Source organism: Zonotrichia albicollis, chromosome 1, assembly GCF_047830755.1.
Source record: "Zonotrichia albicollis isolate bZonAlb1 chromosome 1, bZonAlb1.hap1, whole genome shotgun sequence".
NCBI classification, from domain to species: domain Eukaryota; kingdom Metazoa; phylum Chordata; class Aves; order Passeriformes; family Passerellidae; genus Zonotrichia; species Zonotrichia albicollis.
The window spans coordinates 105,643,706-105,670,451 of NC_133819.1; the positions used below are offsets into that span (position 1 = coordinate 105,643,706).

The 26,746-nt window shown below is 42.6% G+C and overlaps 1 protein-coding gene and 1 long non-coding RNA gene across 14 annotated transcripts in view; one reads left to right on the top strand and one right to left on the bottom strand.

Moving 5' to 3' along the window:
- DLGAP1 (DLG associated protein 1) overlaps nt 1-16,834 on the top strand; it is a 399,529-nt gene extending 382,695 nt beyond the window's left edge. For all 13 annotated transcript variants that reach the window (XM_074549059.1, XM_074549033.1, XM_074549041.1 and 10 more), the window contains 4 exons: nt 974-1,392; nt 10,537-10,628; nt 12,484-12,636; nt 15,482-16,834. In XM_074549059.1, the coding sequence (XP_074405160.1) occupies nt 974-1,392; nt 10,537-10,628; nt 12,484-12,636; nt 15,482-15,691 (874 nt within the window). In that variant the 3' untranslated portion in view covers nt 15,692-16,834. The remainder of the gene's footprint in view (nt 1-973; nt 1,393-10,536; nt 10,629-12,483; nt 12,637-15,481) is intronic.
- A 1,866-nt stretch (nt 16,835-18,700) lies between these two features.
- LOC141730557 (uncharacterized) lies at nt 18,701-26,384 on the bottom strand. The gene is made up of 4 exons (XR_012582067.1): nt 26,167-26,384; nt 23,107-23,171; nt 22,295-22,340; nt 18,701-20,571 (listed from the first exon to the last, which is right to left on the bottom strand). It is a non-coding gene; the product is annotated as an uncharacterized LOC141730557 (long non-coding RNA).
- Nucleotides 26,385-26,746: the final 362 nt, after the last annotated feature.

Consider the following 26,746-nt stretch of genomic DNA (forward strand, 5'->3'; position numbering starts at 1 on the left):
ACAATTCACTGCTATCAAATGGGCTCTCATTACCACCTCCTGCAACAACATTCCTCATTCCTTGTCTTTCACTCCTTATACTTCTCTGTGCTCCTCCTCTGTCAGCCTTTTCAGTCAGATGCCTCAGACTGCAGAATCCGAAGTGCTGTTTACGTAAAGAAAACCCATCCAACTCAACCACCCAAACCTCCTCTCTCCCCTGCTCCTGCCTTTGCCTTCAGATGCCCCAACACAGGGGAGCTCTGCAAGGTGACATGCAGCTGCCTACAGGAGAGCAGCCATCACAAGGACAGTAACACAGGCAGGAGAGTGCTAGCTTTGGTGAAAAAGAGATCATTTTGAAACTGAAGCTTGAATGTGAAAAATAGAATGTTTGGACACTGGCAATGGGCACTGAAATTGTTAGAGATGGCAGATATATAGTCATGAAGGAGCAATAAAAATATTTTTCTGAGTTAAAAGTACTTTTTTGTATAAATGGAATGTATAATATTACATATGTAGTAGACTCATTGGTATTAGTATCTTACTGATTTCACATGTATGATTTTTAAATGTGGCTTGTGAGTTTGGATGTGTGAGTGGGTGTGAGTTTAAAAATTTGAAAGATAAACCACTTCTGAAAATTGGGCCCCTTTAACTTTTCATTAATCAGTAATCTAAAATCCTGAGCTGCTGGCACTGGTATCTCTCTCTTGGGCTGGCCTCTGGCTTTGTTAAGTCACATAACAATTAGAGGTCCTTGTTTCAATAAACAGTGAGTTTGCATGGAAAAAGAGAGATGCTTGTTTGTTTGCTTGCACTGAGAAAAAAAGCTTATGCTGATCATTTCAAGAAAAAAAAACCACCCGAGTGTAGCACTGAGAGGTGTGACTGCCAGTCTTAGGAAGAGTGGCAGAATCTTAGTAAGTCCTTCCATGCTGAATTGCTTAGAAAAAACTTTCTAAACATTTTCTGTTTGTGCTCTCCAAAGCTTTCGCAGGTTTACACGGTCTAATAGTGTAACAACAGCTGTGCAAGCAGACCTGGATTTCCATGAGAACTTTGAAATAATCGACCCTCAAGAGGACAATACATGTTCTGGACAAATATCAAGACAGTTTTCCCGAGATGCAAGCACCTCTACCGTTAGCATACAAGGGTCAGGAAACCATTACCATGCATGTGCAGTGGATGATGACTTTGAGACAGATTTTGATCCATCCATTTTACCTCCTCCTGACCCATGGATTGACTCTATTACTGAAGATCCTCTGGAAGCTGTTCAAAGGTCAGTGTGCCCACGAGATGGCCACTGGTTTCTGAAGCTACTTCAGGCAGAGAGAGATCGTATGGAGGGGTGGTGCCAACAGATGGAGAGAGAAGAACGGGAAAACAACTTACCTGAGGACAGTAAGTAACCACACACAATAATATTGCAACTGCAAAGAAGTATTTAATATAGGTTAAATTCACTCCAATGAATTCTGTATTGTGCCCTTTCTTACTTAGCTAATGAAGCTGTGGTTGTGATTCTCAGAAGGACTGTACGTATGTATATCATAATCCTTATTAAAGCTGACAGGGAATGCAAATGCTCGGCGCTTCTGAAACTCCAGTGGTATTGGTTTTTGGGTTTGCATAGTTCAACGGATAATTAGGAGAATGTGGTTAGGGATCTTGTAGTATTAATGTTTCTTAACTCTTCTGTTTGAAATCACTTCTCATAACTTTAGAATACAGTTTAACAGACTGTAGTTCCTTTTCATTAAATTCATATTTCAGTTGACTTCTCAGATGGTGATTGGCATAAGAGTATTTAGATATTTCTCCCTACTGAAAGAGATTGCAGTTATGCTTCTAAATTGTCCTCTCTCTCTCTTTTTCCCTCTCCAGCCACCCTACATCTCCCTTGCGGTTCTCATTTGCTTTGACCATCCCAATAAAAGAAGCTCTTCATACTGTGTGATAAAAAACCACACACATGCAAACTACATCTCAGTTGTCACCACTGTCAGCAACATTAACCTACCTGTAAAGTAACAGGACTGTCTAGTAAACCTTCATTACCCGGAAGGGTTGAGGGCTGAGTAGTTCACATCTTATTTGTTTACTCTAATTAGGGCAGAAGGGCTGAGCATGTGTTTCCCAGTCCAGAATTTTTTCTCCCAGTAAAAATAGAAGGGTTTTTCCCATTTATTTCTCTTACAAGGAACAGTACTATTGCTAGCTGTGAACTTCAGACAGAGGTAAATCTGTGAAAATCCTCCTTGCAAATAAGGCTGTTTCAAGTTTTAGAAGTGAGCTTCTGGGAAACACTAAGAGGCAGCTGCTTATAAAGAATTCAGTTTTTTATAATTTAGACATGCCTAAGCATATTATCCTGGATATAAAAGTAATATTTTTCCAACTCCCAAATTAGCTACTACCAAAGCAAGGACTATTACTTCAGCTACAGAACTGCTTCTTAAAAATTTTTAACCTTTCCTTTCAAGAAGAGAAATGTTTGAATTCTTCTGAAATGTAAAGGTTTTGATTTATGAAAGAAATTAACACTGGAAAAAAATTCTTAGACATGCACAAGCTGTTTCTGCTGGAGCTTTCCATTCAACCCAGTGAATGAAAAGGTAGGATCTAGATAGTCAAAGTTGGACAAAATTGTAAGCAACTGGAAATTTATTTTAATGGCACATACAACGTAACCTGAATTTTAAGATATGTAAAGGTTTTATATTTATATAAAATTTATGTTATACAATAGGCTGACAATTTCTTCTGAAGAAAACATATGGAATGTTTGACCTTAAAAGCAGATCCAGATTTCCCAAGTTCTAGAATTTTTGAATCTCATTTTTAACTCACATCATCAATGCATTCAAAAATCTCTTTGAACATGTATCAGGATAAAAGAGTTTCTGTTGTTTCTGTAGTATGAAGAAATAAACCTTGTGAACAATAAGATTTTAGATTGAAAAAGAAGTGTGAACACTTAACAAACAGGAAACACACAACTTTTATAAGTCATAACAACTTAGGACATAAGGAAAGCATATTCTATGATAAGGGTAGTGAGGCACTGGAACAGTGTTGCCCAGGGAAGTTCAGGATGCCCCATCCCTGGAAAGGTTCAAGGACATGAAGGACAAGGAAGGGTTCAAGGACAAGAGTTCAAGATGGATGAGCTTTGAGCAACCTTGTCTGGTGGAAGGTGTCCTTGCCCAAGGCAATGGAGCTGAAACTAGATGATTTTAAAGGTCCTCTCTAACCCAAACTATTCTGTCATTCTATGAACTGATAATACTGGAAAAACCTATAAATATTTTATTTGTGCACCAAGGTAGTTGGTGCACCAATAAAGTCATAGAAAAAGAATATGAAGTGAATTTTATGAGCCTGATAGATGCAGAAAATGCCTATCTGTACAGAATTTTCTGTCAATGTCTTGGTGTCTTTGATATACGACAGTTTTAAAGGTCTCTTTGGGCAATCAGTGGGAGGGGTCAGTTATAGGGAAGATAAAGGAATGGTTAGGCTAGCTAATCCCAATGCCCCCTCACAGCACACCCGGCATGTGTCCTGGTGCTTCTCGTGGTCACTGGAAGTGGCGGGAGGAGAAGGGTCACCTGGGTTTGGTGGCTGCTGTGGCAGTCCTTATTTCGGTGTGACGCTGTCAGCTGCCGTGGCACGTGGCAGCTGCCTCCCACAGAGGCTGTGCAGGGCTTTCTGCTGCGCCCCAGCACGTCCCGCTCTACCTGGTGCCAAGGAAAAGCATATGGCCGGGGCCACTCTGCCCGCTCAGCAGCGCCAGGAACAAAAGCCTGGTTGTTACAAACCCTGCCCCGAAAAACGTCTTTTTCGTACATCTCTACACTTTACAGGGAGAGAGGAAAGGAGCAGAAGAGGTGCGTTTGCTTTGCTTTCCCTAATGAAACATAACCAGAGCGGGGAATGCATCCTTTGTTTCCAACCTGACATGCCCAGCATGTGTTTGGCCAGATAACAAAATACGGAGAACGTGTGATGAGCGAGGTTTTCTCGATGCCATGGCAGCTGACAGAGGGCTCATCCCCCCGGCGCTCCCCGTAAAACGATCCGCGCTTCCTCCAGACAATGCGGCCCTTGTGCGGAACAGCTGTCTCGGGGAGACGGCTCGCTGCTGTTTGACAGTAGCTTGTATGTTACATAGATACGTAGGGTATTATCTAGCTGGGAATGGATCTACCAGATGGGATTGAATGTTTCTAGCTGGGAAATGGAGTCTGCTGCTCTGTATAAAAACAAGCTGTGGTTCAGCGGCTGCACGATGAAATGCCAATATAGAGAGAAATGTGGCTTCCCTTCTGTCATGAATTATTTATTGGATAGTATATTCTGGTTGTATCTGAAATCATTTTCTGATAAAGCTGCAGCTTGTGTGACAGGCAGATGAACACCAATCACACTTTAAGCTAACGTACTTGATGTGATTTCAGTGTATTTTGCAGTTACAGGGAAGTTGGCTACAAACTCTAGGACTCTCATAAAAAAAAAGAAAAGATGTTACACATCTGAAGCTAAACACCTTGTGAGACTTGATTGACGCTTTGGATCAGGCCTCAAGTGAAATCAACTGTTGACTTTTTTTTTGTTTTTTTCCTCAACCATCTGCTTGCTCCTCCTACCTCTCCCCTGTAAAATTTCAGATAGTCAGAGCCTCACCACAGTTGTTGGTGACTTTTGGCTCAGACCTCTATTGTCACCATTTACATACAAAATTAGCACCATCAGACCTGGCTCCCTGCACAGTTCTGACCATTTTTTTTCCCAGCAGGGGTGGGCACAGGAACATATTTCTATGGCCTTGGCCTGTCTTTGATGGGATATTTTTTTGCTGTTGTTCATATTGACCTTCTTGGAAGAATCAGAAAGCTTCCCCTGGCCCTCGCCTCCAGAAGTTTCTCTTTCACATGAGGTTGTACTGTGGCTTTGGTGTAAAGATAACCATCAGAAGCAAACAGCAGGCCTGATTCACCACAAGTCAGGTGTAATGTGGGTTTAGTGGTGAGAAAAGCCAGGCCAAATCATGTAAAAAGTAAAACAGAAAACCAAAGCTCTCACAAGACCTGTCATTATAATTCTCCTGTGTGTATACAGTAGCCCTCTGGGCTAGTGTGTGAATAAAGGTTGACCTCAAATCTGCAGGAACCTCACTGCTCAGGACCAGAGCCTCTACAAATTCATCCAGTTCTGACAAATTATGCAATGCTTACACACTGTCTGCTGCTTTGGTTTGTTTCAATTGTTTCAAAAGAAAACACAAAAAGTAAAGGTTAGATGCAAGAGAATAAAGTTTAGGAAAAGGTACATTTTTCATGATAGTTGTGCATGGCAAAATAAAAAGAGACCCATGAGCTCACACTCAGCCATAAGCACGGAAAACCATTTGCCATTCTTCTGCAGAGCTTCTCCAAGCAATCCCAGCCTCTGCTGCTCCGAGGAGTGAGACAGCCTCATCCTGCCGTGGGCTGGGACAGCCGTGCAGAGGGATGGTCACCAGCCTGACATGTGGCCGAGTCCTGCTGGAATCCCCCTGGCTACGTGCCTCTGGCCATATGCCCAACTCATCCTTTTCTTGTTCTGGTTTTCTTTTGTCCCCAGAAGGGACTTCTCCCTACACGAGGGTTTCTCAAAGGAAAGCCAGCAAGGAAAGCCCTACCAGTGCCCAGAGGCTAGCAAGGCAAAAAGTGAAATCCACAAGCAAGGAAACGATCTAGTTAGGGAAAAAAAAAACATTAAATGTGCTAATAAAAGCCAAGTAAGTCAGAGAACACATGGAAACTGCTTTAATCCAAATGAGAAGCATTTGCTCATGCAGACAGCCTTATTAATTTCAATGAGATCACTCCTGTAAGTATATATGACTCAAAGAAAGGACTGCTCCTTTCCTAGTTTGTTCCATTTGGCTGTTTTCTCCTTAACAGCTGAGCTTAAGACCTGAGCAGTAGCTTTAAGTTTGAATTTCCTGGCTTTTGTCATACTTGGCGTTATTTAAATGTAGCTCTGTCAACATGAATAGGCTAAAATGCTGGTCCATCCTGGCTTGGAAATGGATTGTGACAGCTCTGTGGCAGGATTGCTTCATATGCATAGTGCCCAGCCAACATCTGCAACGCAAATGTCAGGCTGTGTCCCTGTAATTTCAGCTATTGTTCCTGCCACTTGCTCCTGGGGCAATGAGCAAGTCCCGGTATTCCCTTCCCTAGCCTGGGCCCTGCCTATCAACCAGGTGTTTTCACGTTAAGGGCATTTGATAGTCAGGAGTCCTAAAGTGCCTCCTTTGTCACTTGTTAGACCCTGAGGCCTGTCAAAGTTCAAATGCAAATACATCAGTTGGGGTTTTAAGGCCAAATAGTGCCGTCCCTTCTCAAAACTCCCCTGGTTTCTCTATGTGATTACTTTTCACATCACTTCACGTGGGTTTTGTTATTTTCTCATATTTTGTTATCCTTATTATACACAGAGTCATCTTCCAGTTAGAGCAGATGACAATAACTATTTTTTCTGCTTGTGTTCACAATTCTTTTATTTTGTTGTTTTCCTATTTCTTTTCCAATGAAGGCATGGAAGAGGGAAACACATAGAGCTCCACAATTTCAAAACAGGTCCTGTGCAATTCTTAGAATCAAGAGAAGCAAGAACTTACTGCTTGAACAGCAAACAGTCCAAGTCTATTTTCAAGAATGTTTTAAAATAAGAACATGTTGGGGAATTAATGACACAAGGATATTCACTGTCATGTGTCTGTCCTAGAATAATATTCTTTGGTTCCTAGATAGTAATAGTGAGGTCAGTAAGTAATACTAAGATCAGTAATAGTGAGGAGGCATTCTGCAGTAGCTGAATTCCATCAAAATAGCTGTAAGTTCTTCAAGAATAGACATAATTGTCCATGTCTTAAGAAATGTCACAGGAGAGAACCGGATTTACAAGGAAGATAGGTCAAAGCAAGAAGGGAGAAAAAAAAAAGAGGAAAAATTCAAACTATTAAAACAAAACACTGCAGTACACACACTTCTCCCTCTGGGGAAGAGGTGACAGCAAAGCATATGATGGATGTTAATAATGTTGCTTAATGCATTACTGGAAGGCATTCAGATCCAACAGTGCTGAGTGTGCTGTATAGTCCTGTATGGAACAGAAAGCAGATATGAATAACATTATATAGGTGTTTAAATCCATTATGATTGCATCTTGATGGGTTGGGATTTTTTGTTTGGTTTTATATGTTTTCTTTGTGTCCTATTAGCTGAACACAGCAATTTGAATGTTTATGTGTTTTTCCTCCTGCACCCCATCTCCCTTGCTGTTAAAGATTACTCTGATTCTTTTCTGATTTGTTTTGAGTATTATCTTTGTAATTCCACTTATTTTTTTGGTATTTGGCTTCAAACCTTGCAGGCTTTTCTTCTACGAAAATCTATTGGTCTATTTTTGCTTTTGATTTTTCAGTACACCTTGGCCTTTCTGTGGGGCACCAGAGATTTTGTCTGAGTAAGCAAAATGAGCACTGTGCCTTGAAACACTAAAAGCAGCATGGGTTTGGAAACAAAACTTAGGCTATTGATAAGGCTTTGTGTCTTCTAGAGACATTCCTTTCAGCTTTTTGTATGCTTTGTGTTTTGTCTTTTTTCCCCCCTAACTTCTGTGACAGAGTTGGTTGTTGACCAGTTGCACATTAACAGACCCCTTGCTTTTGAGGGGCGAGGAATCAGTGACACTTGACTAGATACAGCCACAGCTACAGCAGAAGTGGCAACAATAGAGAACAGCATCAGCATGCATCCCACAGTCAGCTGGGATGATGGTTTTTAGGCAAATAGCCAGTCACTAGGCAGCCAAGGACAAGGACTTCCTTTTCCCTCTGCTGAGATCTCTGAATATTAAGCTCTTCTTCCCCAAAAGAAAGAGGCACATTACCATCCATCATCAACAAGTTGTATATACATTTCTTCATGCTTGGGATGTGATTTCCAAATCATTTGGTGCAGGTTTCCAGGAAAAGATCACCTTTTTTTATCCTTTTTTTTTTCTTTTTTTAATCCCAAGAAGTTGAGAGACTTTTTTCTCCCCTTCTCGAGTCTTGGGAAGCGTCAGAGTGGCCGAACTCCAGATGAGGCAGCTGTTCCCAAATATACTCAGTGGGAAGAGTTTTCATAACAATGGGAACCACATGAAAGCTCTTGGAGTAGCTCCTCCTACTATTGAAAAGTCCTTTCAGTTGAGTGGTTTGCATATTGGGTTGCATAAATGACTAGACACACCAAGGGGTCCATTTTCAGCACTGTGCGCATAGAATTAGACACGCAAGCCTTGCTAACAATAATTAGAGTTGTGTGCAAAACTCCCTGTGCAATATGCTGAAAATATTCTGCTTAGTGAATCTTCCAGCTCACGGCTATTTCCTGGCAGTGCTGAGCTGAGTTCTGGGAACAAAATGAAAGTCTGGGCTCTGTGTGTGTTCACAGAGCTCTCTCCTATAGGTTCAGAAAAAAATGTGAAAAGACTCTCTTCCCTCCCCCTTCTTCCCCCTTTTGTATGTCTGAAGTATAAATGAACTCCACAGCCCACTTTTCCTTCAACAGCCTTGAGAAGTGAGCTTTGAGGCTGGTGAAGGAAAATCCATTTGCCTTGAAGGAGGAGAACACAGATTTCATAAAAGTGTGTATCGAGTTTCAGTTTATCACGAGTATTGTTGCCAGTCTGCTTAGCATGTGGCTACTCAAACCCTTGGAGAGGCCTTTTTCTTACCAAGCACTGCATGGTGGCATTCTGGTAGCCAGCACTGCAGCCAGTCACAGGACCAATGAAATGCTAAAAATCTTGTTAGAAGGGGTTATAGCAAAGTTGCATGTATTTATGTATGTGTGTGTTTGTTTATTTTTCATTGTGGTACATCAAAATACTTCACAGTATTTTCCCAGGGGAGCTCTGTTAATGCTGTCTTAACTTTCATGAGAAAAGTGACTGTCCCCAAGGGATGGTGCAGAAGATGGCAGCTTAGGACTAGTATTTCTTCTAGGCTCCACCAGCAATTCACTCACCTTGAGCTGGCCACTTCATCTGTTTGTTTTCCCCATTCCTCCTTCATCTGTCTCTTATATCCAGGATGTAAACTTGTCACAGAAAAGTTGCTGTGTCTGTTTGAGGACTGGGACAATACGAGTATCTCTGAGTAGAAATGATAGCGAGAATTGTGACACAGTGGCTGCCATTCATGTTTTTCAATAACGAAGTGGTAATATTTTAAAAATTCATTTAAATTAGTTGTTTAATCACTTGTTAACCAGAGAATTGAGCATAATAAGTTGTTTCAGCAGAGAGGGAAAATTCATGAAGGAGTCAGACAAATCTGTAATGCCAACCTGTTTTTTAAAGACATTTTTGGGGTTTTTTCTGAGCATTGGAAATCTCAAACAAATCGGTGGCTGCTTTCTTCCTCACAGCATCAATTCTTTCCCTCAGCAGTCCCTAAATTCACACTCTTGTTTTCTGGATTCACTGTCTTACTGCCAGCTGTGGCCATGTCTGCCTTTTCGCTGTTTCTGCATTCTTACTTCTTTACTCACACACACAAAGGTACACACATACACATGTGTTCACACACGTGTGCAGGTACACACACACAGTGTCTCCCCCGGACCAGAACTCCCCAGGGAGCCCCTGAATGCACCAGCCTATGGCTCGGTTTTGGGCAGTGTATTCCCAACTACCGCTGTAAAATCCCAGTGTCTGAATGCAACCAAAACAGTGTGAGCTCCTGCTTTATTCAGAGGCATTTACTATGGGCTGTCTTCTGGTTCACTGCAGCCCTTCACAGCACTCGGTCAGCCCAAAGGGGCCATAAGTACCCAGCTGTCTGTACAAAGGAGTCCTCAGCCAGCTGCGCATGGACTCTGACACCTCCCTCCAAATCAGCAGCAAGGAGGAGAGGCCAGGGTGCCATTGCTCCCTGAAGGACTCCTGGGCATTTGAATTCAAAGGCAGAAGCAGCCTTGGGTTGTGCTCATAGAAAGTGCTCAGAAGGTCCAGATGAGATTCATTGGCGTGCAGTAAAACAATCATCCCCTTTCTGGGGATCTGGTCCAGCAACACTGGACAATGAGGCCTGAGTTGCTAAGCGAGGTGGAGAAGCAAAGAGAGTTTGAGAGCTGCATGTCCTTGTGCAGGGAGCTGGGTTTGTATTCAAAGCCTGAGCCTGGGTCATAGTGATACAAGTGGTGACATTTCTGATGAGCTTTCTATACCGCCTGCAGAAACAGGATTAGCCACGTTTACACTGTCATTTCAACTGGTTACAACTGGTCTCACTGAGAGTAAGGTGCAGGAACCTTTTACATATTTTTTGCCTCATGGAGATCTGACCTTAGACTTATCAACTTTTCTCTTTTTGTGGCTGAAAGATAACATGCCTTTTGAAAGCCAGAGCTGACTGCTGCACAGCTTTCTTCTCTCTCTTTATAGGCTTTTACTTGCCTGCAGCAAAGAAAGCATTGTGACTTACTCTTCTTTTTCTCTCAGTTCTAGGGAAAATTCGAACTGCAGTGGGCAGTGCCCAGCTTCTCATGGCTCAGAAATTTTACCAGTTCAGAGAACTTTGTGAAGAAAACCTGGTATGTAATTCTTCTGCTAGATACTAATGTGTGCCTTTTACTAACCCTGTGAATAATCCTACATAAACTAAACTGATTTTCTGACTAACATGGCAATTTTTCCAGTAAAGGCCCTGATACGAATTTGGGAGTAACTCAGATTTGTCAGAGTCAGCATGAGTTTCACAATAGCTTGAGACCCTTATAATAAAGGCAAAAAGCTTCAAGTGAATAATCACTGAGGCTCTGCTACTGACTTTAGAGGAGCAAGGATCTGTCCTTTGATCATTGAGTTCATGGGCACACGGATGGGTAAAACACCTTAAGGTCTTTAAGGGTGGATCAGAAATCTCCCAAGTTGAGCTTTCCCAGGTGCTCCTAGGAAACAAGCTCCAAACTAAAATCTGCCTCAGTGGAAAAATGCAACAGAAATTGGCTCTGTCTTAATAAGACTTCCAATTCTTAATATAAAAACTGAAAAAGCCTTCTGCTTGCACATCTTTGTGCAAATAACAGCCTACCACTGTGCAACCTGCTAGAGTCAAGCTCTGAAAAACTAGGAATAAAAGTGGAATCTCTGGTCTCCTTATGACTCTAAAAATATATACTTTATTGTTTTTAATAATTGCACCTTTCATGGTATAATCATCCTACCAAAATCCTTTGTCAGTGTGACTGTGAAAAGCACAAATAGAAATTTTATAAGGCAACCAACTGACTCTTTTGGTTTTATTGCTTCTGAAGAGGAAGAAAACTAAAGGCAGAGTAAAACCTGAGCCATGTAAAACATCATGCAAGGTGCTACTAATAATTTATTTATTTCTTTATTAACAACAAAATTAATCACAATATATCAGTGTAGTCTGACAAGGCCACAGCACCCACAAAGACTTGCTGACTGATGTAGAAACTCCTCAGCATTTATTAAAAAAACATGCTTGAAGTGTGTGCATGCAACAGCTCATTTTAATGAAACATTTTCAGCTGGGAACCAGCTTACAGGGACACATCCTGTAGAAAGCCTTCCCTCATACAAGCCTTGCCAGTGGAGCAGGGATTAGGTTTTGGGTACTCTCACTGCATGCAAAAAGTGTTCAGAGCTGGGGTGCACTTAAGGGACAGGGTTTATTGGGTCTGGCCCAAGCTGTGCTGAAGATGCTGACTGTCCAGATATGCTCTTCTGAGCAATGCTCTTGGGCTGATGGGCTTGCACACACAAAGCAATGCTCCCCACCTGTGTCCCAGTTGCATTCTTCCCAAAAATCTGCCTGTAAAAATGGGTTTTCTGTGCTTCTGCATGCAGTCTTCTGAGCTTTTCACCCAGCACAAGTTATTCTTGACAAGCAGAAAAAAAAAAGGAAGAAATTAGCCTGAGGTCTCTAAGAGAAAAAGTCACTTAGTGTATTTTTGTAAACCTTACATTCTCAGAGTGCAGAAGAAGTGTTCAAACATTGGTGTATCAGTATTTGCACATGTATCACTCTTTTTTACAAGTGTGAGCATGGTGGGGAGTCCTTCCTCATGAAAGTGAAGAGGAGGATGGCAATTCATTTCAGTGCAGATAGGATTGCCACCAGCTGTGCCCAGGAACATCCCTAGGCAGATCCTGCCACAGGGGCCCTTTACCCTTAGTCTGTGGGGGAACCTGCTGCCTTTGGTGAGTGGGTGTTTGCAGGGCACACAGCTCAACGCCGAGCCAGATTCCTCAAAATAAAACCCACCAGTAAGTAATGCTTTGCGTTGCTCCTCTCTCTGGGTCTCACCCATCACTTGGATCTGCTCAAACTGCTTTGCTAGCCAGATTTGTAACCATTTGCATGAATTCTTTACATTAAGAAATACTAAAGCCAACATGTTTTTTTCTTCTGTTACACAGAATCCTAATGCACATCCACGGCCGACCTCCCAGGATTTAGCAGGGTTTTGGGATATGCTGCAGTTGTCCATAGAAAATATTAGTATGAAATTTGATGAACTTCATCAGTTAAAGGCCAATAATTGGAAACAGATGGATCCTCATGACAAGAAGGTAGAACACTGTAGATTTTGTATGCTTCATTTAAAACCCTGCACAAATACTGGACAGATTAAATAGGCCTCTGTGTTACAGCGTTGACGTTAAAAATGTGAAATGAAGCTCATATCAAATTAATTTCATTGTAATAACAATGTTTACATAATAATCATCTGGGATACTATCTGTAATATGTTTCAGGCATATTTTTAAACCAAATCTGTCTTTGTGAATCGGATGATGGGAATGTGGTACTTTGTTAAGCTTTACATTTAATCATATTAGATGATCAATCGTTGGAAGGAACTGCCTTATATATTGATTCTTAAAATTAAATAAATCACATTTACGGTTCATATTATTGCATACAGCAAGAGTTCTAGGTTGTGTTACTGAAAAAAACAGGGAAGCACTGTAACCATCACTGACTTTGGTAGCCAGGTTACAAACAGCAATATCAAAAATATGCCTTCCAAAATGTTACATGAAAATATTACATTTTTTTGTCCATTTGTTTGTTTTTTATTTATTTTGGGCTTTTTTTAAATGGGTGATTTCACAAACACATTCACTTTCCTGGTATTGTTGTTTACCTGAGGTAGCATAAAAATCATCTGGAGTTTTGGTGGGGACTTTTTCCCTTTTTTTTTTTTTTTTGGTAAATGTAGTCCTCTTCCGTCACCATGAAAAACTACCACATCCAAGTGTATGTCACATTTCACGTTACATTCTCATTTGGCACCATCGCCTTTTTTTTTTCTCCTCACTATCCACCTCAAGACAAACAGCACTTGTGTAAGCCAAAATACACAAATATTTCAGAAAATCCTTAGGGCACTGACCCATTCCTAGAGGAACCAAGAGTCTAATGTCGCGCTGCTGTAGGTATGTAATTTGGTGCTGAATTTCCGCTGTGACTGGTCTGATAGCAATGAACACAGCCAACAGGTAGGGTCACCAGGAGGAGGGGGAGCACAATTTGCAGGTACAGTGGCTCAGACAGGAGTCCTGGCTACATCAACTTATGGTCAGATGGCTGCCGATGACCAAAGTCGTGTTTTCTTTTGGACAAATAACCATAATAATATCAAACCCCGTTAATCTTGCAGCAGGAAGCTTGTACAGGCAGTGCTGGTAGCACTATTCCTCCTCCTCCTCCAATCAAGACTAAATATTCATTCCTGACTTAGGAGTGCCATGTTCACACCATTTGTGCACACCTAGTGTGTTTGGTAGGGGAACGAATGGGAATGTGTTTTCCTAGCCCAAGGTACTGAAGGCAAGTCATTTCTTATCTTCTTTTTTTTTTCCAGTATCTATCAGAAAAGGAAGTTAAAACTGCCAAACATGCATGCACAGAAGTGCTGGTATATGGTCTTTCATTAGCTTTTACAGTAAAGTGGGTAGGCTGAGTGTTTGCAATTGTAGCAGTAAGAAATGAGATCTTTCCTTGGAAAAAAATGTGCCTTTTCTTTGCTTCTGAAAAACATTTCAAAGAGTTTCCAACAAAAAGAAGACTATAGCAGTTTAAAGGAAGTTAAGTAGTGCTGAAGAAAGGGACCTACAGTAGGAAGATAAAGATTTTAAAGAATTACCCTGTGTTCCTGTTTCAAGAGCATTTGTCTATGATTTTAGATGAAACAGATTGTCTCCTTTCTTAAAAAGGATTTTTAAAAAAAAAGGAAGAAAAAACTTTCTGTGGAATTGATATTTGCCTTTGGCCTTTGCCACTGGGTCCTTTTTAAGCAGCATAGATTAATCCTTGGATGGAGAGAAAAAGCAAAGTATGAATAAGTGTAACTAAGCACCTTTATATTTTGAGCCATGGAAGCTGTTGTGAGCAGCATGAGAGAAAACGAAAGGGCAGAATGGGACCTTTGTAGTGTGATAAAATCCCTTCGCTCAGAGACTGTGTTCACAGTTGGAAGGGGATGTAACTTAAAAGACAATCTAATTAACTTGACAAAGTCTTTGTGGACGCCTGAAATTCAGTTCTGAATACACTTTGCTTTTATGAGAGAGTTCCTTCTCAGAGGGGTTTTTTTGGTTGGGGTTTTTTTGTGGTTTTTTTTTTTCTTTTTTTTGGTTTTTTATGTGTATGTGTGTGTACATGCACCAGGATATACATAAAAGCTCTCCTTGTTGGTCACATATCTGGAGCTAGCTGCCACCATGATGATTAATGCATGTTCTCTTAACGGTTTTTAAGTTTTTCCTACCAGATTTTCTATTTCTAGCTGAATGTAGCTTCATGCCTATTTAGCTCAAGGCCAGAGTTTATGAGCTTGCAAAGCAAGACCCTGAGCATGAGATTTTTGAGCAGTCACTAAACTGCTACGAAGTAGATACATAAACATGTGGTGTGTTTTTTTAAAAACTACTTATTCTGATGCACCAGCTGCAGACAGCTAGCTCCCATCTGCACTTGGGAACGCCAGAGCCATGGCACCTCGGTGTTGCAGGAGCACCTAGCGCTGTGCACGGATAGAAGAGGGTGGCCCGGGAGCTGGGGCTCTCCAGAGTTCCTCTGCCGAGAGCAGCGTTCCCTCCCGGCTGCCCCGGTGGCGGGAGGTCGGTCTCTTTCCTAGCCCCTGGCACTAAGCAGGTAGCGGTGGGGGCCCCGGCCCCGGCAGCACCGTCCCGAGGAGAAGTAGCACGGCGGCCGGCCCTCCCCTCCCCTTTGCCCTTGCCCCATGTTTATGAACCCTTGAGCACAAAAGCCAGTTGACTGAAGACAGAAAGGCAGATAAGAGCTAACAAACCTTAGGTAAAATGTGTGTTCTAACTACTGATATATCCTAGTTTTTCCCGCCTTTCCCTGAGAAGCTGTATAATGCCATTAACCTTCTGCTTTGATCAGGAGAGAAGGGTCCCTCCTCCAGTGCCAAAGAAGCCATCGAAAGGTCAGGTGCCACTCATACGAGAACGCTCTCTGGAAAGCTCGCAGCGTCAGGAGGCTCGGAAACGGCTGATGGCTGCCAAGCGCGCTGCGTCGGTTCGCCAGAACTCAGCTACCGAGAGCGCCGAAAGCATTGAGATATACATCCCCGAAGCCCAGACCAGGCTATGAAGGGATCCAGCCGGGAGGACTCTATCTGGCAAGACAAGCCTCATGTATAATCTGCCCCTCTAGGCTCCTGCTCAAGGTCACCACGAAGTATTTGTACCTCCTCCTCTCTCTCTCGCTCTCTGTCCCCACTCTCCCCGTCCCCTCTCTCTGTACGCAGCTGCCCCGATGCTCCCAGTGAACTCCACTGCCGTGGCGTAGTTGTCGGTCCTCCGAGAGATGTCCTCTAATCACCCTTGCTTTCTGAAGGTTCACCCATGTCATCACGATGCTTTGTCACATGTACTGATGCTGCCACTTTGCCTCATGTAAACGAGCACGATCCTTTTTTCTTTTCTGTTTGGAACAAATAAACGCAGCACTCAGACTTCCACACACCCGCGCACCTGTACAGTAGATGCTCCATTTAACTTACTCATGATCTTTAGTTGATCTAAAGCTAGCCTGTTACCCAGTGTACAGCAATATCAAACTGTAGGGGACTTTGGTATTTTCAGTCATGCAGGGTGATCCTTTCAGACTCTGCCGTCTTCCTCACAAAAGATGAAAGGAGCTATGACTCGGATTCCCTTCTTTTTATTACTGTTTTTTCTTTTTAAAGCAGATGGCGCACTTTATTCTAAACCTCCAAATCACATCTTCACCTGAATTAAGGAGTCACACAAGGGGAGGGAGCTGGGGTGGGAGCGGGGAGGGGGGGACCAAAAGAAACCCCACAGCTCTGGCAGGTGAAAAGGTGGAAGTATATCCCTCAGATGAGATGGTGAGGGATATAAAAAGATCCTGTGGAAAGATACCTGCACACTCACAGCTGCACAAACTGCCTCATTTTTATTTCATCAATCACTACTTAAACATTTCAATCAGCAGAAGATTGTAAATTCGATCTTCCAGGGAAATAATCTATTTTGAAAGGCAATAAAAGAGTAAAAAGGAAGGAGATAAGAAGCAATGACAGTTGAAGAGATAATATAAAAGAAGGATTTTCTTGTCCAAGTATTAAGAATTTTTAAAATTGTACTGTATTGTCAATTCCTCTTGTATTGTATTGTATGGATTATATTGGTTAAAAAAAAAAGAAAAAAAAAGAAAAAAAAGCTTGGTTTTGTTGATGTCTTAATCTCGGTGGGACCATCCAATCTCATACGTCCACGCAGCCACACACGGACACCTGTAGGTGAATTACTGTACATGGAGCCTCCGATGCTTTTCCAGGCCAGGCTTGCTTTGCTCTATCCACAGCTGGTTGTATGCTACAGTTCAGACTGCTTATCACGAAACCGTCCATATTTAGGAGTAAATTTCTAATTCAGCCTCCTCTTAATAGTATAACGTACTCACTTGAACAAGAACAATAGACTATTTTTCACAAGTTATGGGATCAATATGAACTTAATATTTTTCACGACAAGCCTTCCTACCCTGGCTTCTGCCATTGTTTTGCAATCACGAAAAATATGCATCCTAAGTAGCTCATTAATAGTGGGCGGAAATGGCAGATAATAGGGCTGGAGGGGAGCCTGAGAGGTCAGCTCCTGTGTGTCTGTCCCCTCCAGCCAACTCTGGCTGGGACAGGGGCTTGTCCTCCAGCTCCTCTGATGAGGAATGATGCCGACCACGCTGCTACTGGAATCTCTTGTGCCAACATTAGGAAAGCTATGTCAGGCATGTTGCTGAAAGCGAGTTGTGTGCGAGCGAGCGAGCGAGTGTGAGTGCGCACACGTGTGCCTAGCTGGCATTTGCTGCTGCCAGCAGAATTAGCGTGAGCTGCTTTGGGTGACAGGGCTGCTCTGGGTGACAGGGCTGCTCTGGGGGACAGGACTGGTGTGAGCAGAGGAGCGCTGTGCTGCCCTCAGCACGTGTGCAGTCCTGCAGCGATGTTTTCCAGACTCCTCTGCTGCTCCCTGTGTGTTCTTCACCCTGTCTGCCAGGGCAGGGGTACGCGGGAGAGGAAGGCAGGCTGCTCTCTGCTCCCAGTGGGCACAGGCCCAGGGACAGGGACAGCCCCACCATGGAGGGGCACAGGTGGCAGCCCTTGCTGCACGCCAGTGCTGGCTGGCTGTGCCCATGGCAGCTCAATCTGTATGGACAGTCCAACCAGTGAAAAACCTCACTGCACATGTGGCGCAATTCTGCAGCTTGCACTTAAAAAGCATTGAAAACCGTCATCGAAAAGTTAAGCTCTTGCTAAAAGTATTCATCGAGACCATGCCAGACAGCTTCTTTTCCTATGACATCATAGCCAGGTGCTAATTTAATTTTATTCGAGAAAATAGGAGAGGTAATAGGTTCTGGCACCAAGTATTTTCATGAGAGCATACTAAAACCACTAGAGAATTTGCTACCTCTCAAAGCCATCGATATCTGAGCTATGTCTTTATAAACAGGGCACAAATATTTACTGCTGTGGTTTACAAGATAAGGGCTAATAATTTAATATATAAAAGACTTTTAACTAGAGTAATCAGAAATCCAGTGTAACTCTAGAGTGCTTGGTGTTACAGGAGCTTCAAAAGGTTTGACCCTCTAAGCGTTTGAATACCAGTGTATTTGCTAGTTTTGAAACACTGCGTTTAACTTTTAGCAGCAACAAAACATCACCGTGTTTGCAGTATGTAATAGTGCCAACTGCCACTTTTGAGCATATATAGTCATAGGAAGTATTAATTATTTGGAACTCATTTGTACTGAAGTATTCAAAGCAGTACCTAGGTGAGAGTCCACATTCACAACTGTGTCGCAGACTTACTTAGTTTTGTGAACGTTTTACGAAAGATGAGTTAAGACTTTGGTTGACAAGTGGCTACAGAAATTTATATCCAGCAAGTTCTCCCCTAAAAAAGCAGAAAAGTGAAGACTGTCTAGTCTTGTACATTACAAATTATTGTATTTGTATATCATAGAATATTTTTTGTATCTATTTTAAATGAATTTATTCTTAGCTGAATGCTTGTTAGTTCATTTGGCACTGGAGAGGTTATTATGATGTTTGCCTAGTTTTTTAGCAAAATATTAAAAATACAGCCAATACCAGAAAATACAAAAGAAAATAATTCTGCCCAGAGAATGCCACTAGTTAACCACTTGACTCATTTACAAACACTAATGCTAGTATATTTGCTCCATCATCTGTTTTAGTATAATTTGTAACTAATGTTTTTAGTCTAAACTGCCCAGTGTATTTTAAAAATGCCTATATTCTGTTTCACTTTGGGACTAAACTATTGCTTTTTTTTTCTTGGGGGAAATTTTAGAAAAGGTTGGTTTTGTCTCCTGCTTCAAAAGTTTAAAAAGAAAAAAAAAGAGGTATTTATTATATTTTTTGCAGATGTTTCCATAAATTTCTCATAATCTTTTTGTAAAGAAAGATGAAGAAATGGATTAAAGATTTTTAATATTTGAAAAGGTAAATAGAAATAATTTATTTGTAATATATTTCATTTTATTTATTGGTGTTCCCTTAATGCTTTGATGTGCACTATCACTTTAATTTAAACTGTATCATTGTGAATTTATTGGGGGTTTTGGTTTTTTGGTTTTTTGGTTTGTTTTTTTTTTTTTTTTAAGGAAAACTGTCAAATGCATATTTTAAGTAGAATGTAAATCACTGGCCTACCTGCATTCCCAAATGTGATTTTAAAAATGTTTTTGATTTGAAACAAAAGACACAAATTTGAAAGCCTTTAGACAGAAAAGAGTGTTTTTATGGCTTAATGATTTGGGTTTCCACAGGATTATCTATCTGGTTTGTGTGTGGACAGGAAAATGTAAATAGATGAATGTTTCCCATAATGTAAAAAGAGCAAATTAATAAAATAATTAATGCACTGCTTGTAAGAGCTGTGGGTTTTCAATGCAAATTCATTCTTCCAGAACTGCCAAGGCATTTCATTTGATGTGGTCAAGGATAAAAGCACGACAACCAGAATATTTCTCTTAAGCTCTCATTGCTTAAGACTAGCCCTGCAAAGTCTCATCCAAAGCATCCTGCTGAGCACCCTGGAAGTGTTCATCTGCACAGAGTTGCTCACAGGCATAAAAGTTGCCATGATCAAGGCCTTGAGCCTTAGCAAAATCTTCAAAGGCGCTTCTGCACAGAGCCCAGCCAAACCCCACTGAAGATGCCAGGAGTTACACTGGGGACTTCAAAAGGAGTGGCAAGAAGACCCCAGCCTGTTTGGTTTTCCCCTCGCTGGTTCTCTTTCATTTTCTGCTTATGTCCCGTGATGTCTGAATTTTTGGGGGCAAAAGAGATTCCTGGCAGGCATAGCTAACTTTCCCTTCACTGGAATTCTGCTTCCATATGGGGTTTTTTCCACTGGGTGAAATAAAGACAGTCCAGAAGCATGTCCTGGATGATGTTCATGGTTATACCAGTATTTAAAGAGGTCCTGATTCAATTTGTAGTACCTAGTAGTTACATTATTAGTATGCCAGTGCTGCACCATGTACTGTCTGCCCATGTTTAGACCCTCAGCACAGAAAGACCAGAAAGATTTGTGCTGCAGATCCATGGGCAGGGAAAATTCTGCTTAACACCAAGATGAAGGGATTTTTCGTCACACGCTGGAATTTATGTGCTCATTAGTCACTGATAAATGGATGCATCAGGGATGGGGGGGAAAACACTTTATTACTTTAAAAACTTTCTGAAGTGTCTGGTACCTTTTTGTAATGAGAACAGCTCAAAGGGAGTAAAATAGCAGGTATGTTTCACACTGTTCTCCATCAGAGTAAGGAAGTCCAAGCCATGGCTCAACCCCGCCTTTCACGCAGATAAACTTTCTCTGTATTTATACTCAGTGTTTCCTTCCAGATCAAATCAGAAGCCTTCCCCAGAAGTATATCTTGCTGTCAGTTTGTTTGCCAATGTCTGTTCTCTCCTGCAAGACATTGTTTTTGCATCACGCAATAGGCAAATAATTCACTTCAGCCGTCAGTTTGGAGCATGCTCGCCTATCAAATCTGATGACTTTGAGCTGACATTTTTGATAGCAATTAATGATAAAAATATTGGCTGCTTTGCTGCTACTGGTATTTGTTGTTGAGGTCATAGGTTTATACATGATTTGGAGTGCAGAGAGCAAGCGAATTTCTTTTTGCCCACTACGCATCACGTAACAGGGTCGGGTCAGGCCCACAAGTCATGGTCCTGCACTGAGCAAACCTGAGACCAGCACTCACAGCTGAAAGATACTCATCCCCTCTCCCTGTAGTCTGACGCTATGCCAGTGACCTATAAAACATTCTGTGCTGTCACAGTAAGCTCATTCACAACAACATCCCTTCCCTGTGCTTTTGCACGCGGGGAGGTTTTTACAGCCCCTCTTCTGCACGGCTGCTCGGCCACAGTTGTGGCAGGAGAAGGTAGCTTCTCTCACTTGATTCATCAGGATGCATTTGGATGCCAGCTGCAAAACATGACGTGACTGGCCCTTCCAGCTGGCAGTCAGGCTTTCCCACGCCTGGGTCCCATGGGAGGACAGCACCCTTCTCGGCAGTGCGTGAGATTACAGCCGGTCCTCTGTTGCTCCGTGAGTCACATGCCCCACTCGCAGTGAGACAAAGAGGCGAGCTGAGGAACAGGGCTTCCTGGTAATTGTGTTTTTCATGGTTCTCTTCACTGATCCAGTAACAACATAATCATTGAAATTAGAGACATAAAAGCTCTGCTGGGGCATTGTGTTAACACTCTGCCAGTTCCAGATTGCGATCTACCAAGCTGTAGCAGGTAAGTCATCACCTTCCCAGCTCTGCTCCACCCAGAGGGAAAAAAAACCACACACGAAACAAGGGGAAAAAAAGTGCTATATTTTAAAACAAGCTGAGTTGTGACATTGCCACCACCTATTATGGGCTACTCCTGGTGCAGAGGCCTTCATTGTATTGACTCTTCACTTAACTATCTCCATGACAGGGTGCCGAACTTTTCCTCATTTTCAGCCAAGCAGAATGGAAACAAATTATGGATTTTGCCACCTCTGTTCAAAGAGGGGGGAGTACTGAGGTGTTGCAGAGCCTCTGGAGAAAGCAACTACTGCACAGCCCCTGAGCTACACCAATGGCAACACTGCATATTTCAAAGCTGTCAAAGGTTTTGGAAGAGGGATGGGCCTTGCCCTGAGTTAAAGGAAAGCAGTAGGACAGTGTGATGGATGTTTTATGGGTATCAAATATCTCACCAAGGTAAGATAAGCCACTGTGTAAACAACCATGTGCTGAGGCAAACACCTTAGTTTGGACCTGGTAACTAGGGAGCTGAGATGTTGAATAGCAAAGGGTAACCCATTCCAATGTAACTAGCCTATTTCTCCGGTGGGAATGTCCAACCTATCACTTATCCCCGGCTTCAAACTAGAGAGTTATCAAAGTTGTGTCCTTAAAAGACTATATCTTACTTTTTCCTGTTGAACTGACTATGGGTGCTCACAGTTGCAATCTGGAATGGTTTTGTGTGTGTGTGTTCAGGACTGTGATCATCCCTGGATTTTTTGTAGCATTAAGAAGCTACTGCATTGCACAAGTTGGGCTGTATTATTTGTTATCTTGCTGCACGTTCTTTTGTCTTTTTGTGTTTTTTAATAAGTGGTTGTAATAATAACTCACTGTGCTCCAGTCCTTTTGTCAGTCTTCAGAAGAAAATTCCTCTCACCTGAAAAACAAAAAGTTACCGAAACTTCTTCATTTGGTGGCCTGTTCTGGTAAATCTTGGCTAAGCCGGGCCTAAGGGGAAAGAAATTGAGATAACTGATGCACTTAATCACATGTCATTCTTCATCTCTCCAGTCAATAATTGACAATGAAAGGGAAAAAAACCATATGGGCCAGACAGCTCACAGATGATGCACTAAAGCTGAGATGGCATTTTGCTATGCTGTGGGACAATCACACCTGTAGCCACAGCTGAAGGGGAAAATCCCTTCCCACTTCAGTGCAATGTTTCAGTAAATAGTTATTAAATATGTGACATCCCTTCCCAGTGCATCAGTGCCACCATGACCACAATTCTACAATTTCCACAAACCATCAGACACAGGGCAGTATGGTGGTGCCAGCTGAGGGCAGGGAGATACAAGCCCCTGGGCAACAGAAGGCCTTGCACAGGGCAGGGCATTGCTATGGGAGCAGTGGCAACTCTAGGGGAATGTGGTGTGCATTAAACACAAACCAAAATTAATCCAGGTCAGATGGCTGCTGCTTCCATGAAGTAAGCTGTCATAGTGGGAAAGAAGAGTTTGAAAGGGTGACTTATCTTTTCATCTCGCTATCTACTGTTTTAATCCAGCATAAGAACCAGGCTTGGAATTTTAGTGAAGTTACACAATTGCATTTGCAGTGTTGGGACAGAAAGAAACCAGACTTCATCCTAGACTAATTGCCAGCTATAAAATTTAGTGGAAGCATACAAAAAGACAAACCTGTAGCAACATCAGTGAAAACATGTCCATGTGTCAGTCTTCAAGTGAATCCAGAAATGCTTTGCCTAAAACACACAAGTTTTAAGTCATGATCCTCTGCAAGAAGATCCTCTGATCTTGCTCATTACCCTGATTCACCACATAGTAAACACTGCTGTTATTTAAAAAATGTAAAAGAACAGTGATTTACGTCAAAGAGGCTGTATGACTACACGAGAGGAAAAAGGTCTGACAAATAGACGGCGTGTATCGATCTGAAAGACTCCATGAAGTACTTTTGTATTACTAACCAAATGCTTCAACTGACAAGAGGTTTCCTTTTGTTTACATCTTTCCTGGCAATAGCATCATGACAACTGCAGCCTGTCTGCAAGAACGTACATGGACCTGGGAACCCAGCCATACATTGGCAAACTGCAGTGTACTCCACGTGTTTCTCATCCTTTGCTTAACAACCTTGTGCCTGTAAAAAAAAAAAAAAGCTACTTGTGTGCAGTATTGCATTCATTGTGATGATTCACATCTATCAGCTTCTGCCAGGCAATGCTGGGATTTCAGGTAGGATGCAGCCCACCTCCTGTATTTTCTCTGAGATAAAATAGTGGAAGGTGGGAAACAAAACCAAGAAACCAAGCCAAAAGAAAGAAAACCTGCTGAAGCATGCAGAGTTTGTCATTAAAGTATAATCCGAGCAGGTTTTGTTTGTCAACAGCTGCATAAGTGAAAATAACAATTCTGAAATGACTTCTAACTGGAACTGTTTCCATATCAAGTGGCACGTGTGAGCTTAACGCTAACGGTTCAAGGCCTTCCCAAGTGTTGCCAAGTGGTGTGATTGCAGGTGCTGTCACAGCATCCCTGCCACATGCATCAGCTGTAGTTGTCACTGTCAGCTGCAGCGCTGGTGCCCAGGAGTCCTCCCCTGAGGCACATCCCTCGCTCACATGTACGAGGGCACTGTGCTCTAGGAGCCACGTGTTTTCTGCCTTACCTCACACTGACACCACAGCAGAAATCCCACCAGAGCAGGTTGAATAGATCTCCTTAAACACCAAAATTACACTCAAACACCAATAATTACAATTGCTTGGGATGGAGGTTTATATTTGAACTCACACAGCTTTTGTTCAATTGTCTTTACATCTAAGATCTCTCTCTGCTTTTCAATAGACAACAGGAAACTCTGCTCTCACACCTCAGGAGCCAGTCTATTATATTTTCTCTGGACTTTCAACATTGTAACTGGGAGCAGAAGTTGGATCTGTTTTTTTCTTCCCCTCTTAAAAGGTCAGGGAAACATGAAACCGCAAAAGGCTAGTTCTTCTGTGTCACATTTCTGTGAGCCCACAGGGCAACATAGCAGTGGTATTTTTAATGCCTTTTTTTCCCTCCTGACTTTTCAATCCACAGTCCTTGGAACAACTGGTGACAGCTCATACAGTAACACACTTACTCTTGCATCATTCCTTCTAAGTCGCTTCTGATGAATATTGGGAGCACCAGGAAGGCTCCTGACCACCACAGCACACATGTGATGAGCAGGGGAAAAATATCACAAAACCTACTTACAGGTATTCTGGTTCTGGTGCCGCCTGCTCACAATCCACAGTATTCGGCACACACAGCTTGGTTATCATTAAACTGTAAATATTGCAAGAAGGTATTCAGCATGATATAATATTCCTATTAGTGCCTCCAAAGGCCCAGCCAAAGAAGCTGCACTGTGCTGGGCTGAACACTGTGTAAATATTGATGGTTTCTGTCTTGCAGTGTTTACAATCCAAGAAGGAGTCCTGCACCAGAGCTCTCTGCTACGGTTTTGTTATTTGTCTTCGGAAATTATTTGTCTGATTTAAAGCATCATAAATGAGCATGTCCTTTCGTCTGCCACTACTACTAGAGCAATTACTTTACAAAGAGCTGTGAAGGCAAAGTTCTAGACCTAAATATTTTATCATCCTGATCAAGTATTAGTCTTTTGATATAAACCCAGAATCCAATACCTTTTCTGCAGCTCTAATATGCTACAATAAAATATGATCTCACAGTTCCCAAACCCTTGCCAGGTAACAGTGATTCAGCACAAGCACAGCAAAGCATCACTTTGCTCCCCTCAACAGGGACACACTCTCAGTAAACTCACTTTAAGGCTGGTTAATGGAAGAGGGTGCACCCAAAGCCACCACACTGACAAGATTCAGATATGTGGCAGTGGTTGTGGAGAAACCCACACTAGGAATCAGGTAAGTTAACAGCACACAAGTATATATAGCAGGAGCAGACACTACAGCAATGGCTTTTGGCCCAAGGCCAACTGCCTTGCTGAGGGTGCTGGTGTTTGGAAAGGATATGACAAGTTTCTACAGCTGCAAGAGTCGGCACTGACGCACAGCTTGCTAAACCCTCCCTCCAGCTGAGCATAAACCTCTGCAAGGGAGTTGGGAGCTGTGCTATGCCTCGGAATACGGCTGGGCGCCGCTGCCATCCATCAGGCAAGCATAAGTCCTTCAGCGTTTGAAGGCAAAGTCGCAAAAGACTTGTTATTCCTCAGGGTGTTCTGAGGATTTTAATACTGTCACCTACGTGGGCAGTGGGAGATGTTTACCTGTCTCCTGAGTCAGCTGAGTTCAGGGAGCAGTAACATGATTACAACACCTGAATGCTCAGAAATGCTTTCTGGCTCCTCGTATCTCCTCATCTGATCTCCAGGACACCTCACCACTATTAAAAAGAAAGCACTACCAAAGCACCACCCAGCTCCAAACCATCTGAGGTGTGGGCCCAGAAGCAGCTTTAGCATTCTCCTTTTCCCCTGCTATTGCTGCCTGCAATTTCATAAATGATATTTGTTCTTCCCACAAGCCTTACCTCATTTGGGGTCAGGGGGAGGCTTAGAGTCAGGGGATTCACCTGAGGCAGGTTATACCTGCAAACAAAAGAGTGGATGTGCAAGGACAGCCTCACACCACCACCTCAGTGTTCATCAGAGCCCTTCAGCCAGAGCTGGAGGCTGAATTTAAGCGCTTGGCTCTCCCTGTCCCCGCACGGGGAAGCTCGTACCTTGTCATTGCTGCACACCCTGTGCCTCAGGCTGCCACCAGCACTTCCGTCCGCACTGTGCAAACACCGCTGCGCCCTTTCTCCGCACGGATAATAACAGTGCCACCCGCTCTTCCCGCTCCCGGCAGCCACGGTGTGGGCACCCAGCGGCAACTACAGACGGTGACCCAAGGTCTGGTTAATGTTTCAGAGCTTTGAACCCACCACAGGTTGCACTTTGAGCCGTACACAGCACGTTATTGGCGGTCCTGGCGTTTACAGGTTTTTTTTCCATCAACTGGTTGGGCGCCTGCTCCTTTTTCAAGGAGTCTGACACCACAAATCTCATGTCCTTGTCAAAGTACCTAATGTCCACCACATGGTGAAAAAACAATAAGCATTCTGTCATCATCATAACCCAGATTTCCACAGACTTTGGGGGTTTTTGCACGTGAGAAGAGGCTGCGGCATCGCTGAGTGCTGTTAACAGCCAACGGGGCAAAGTTCTTGTTTCCTTTGTAGTGAAAAAGTTCAGGGCCGGATTTTGATTATCACAAGGAGTAGTAAAGTACATAGAGCAGAGATCACACATTGGGTAAGA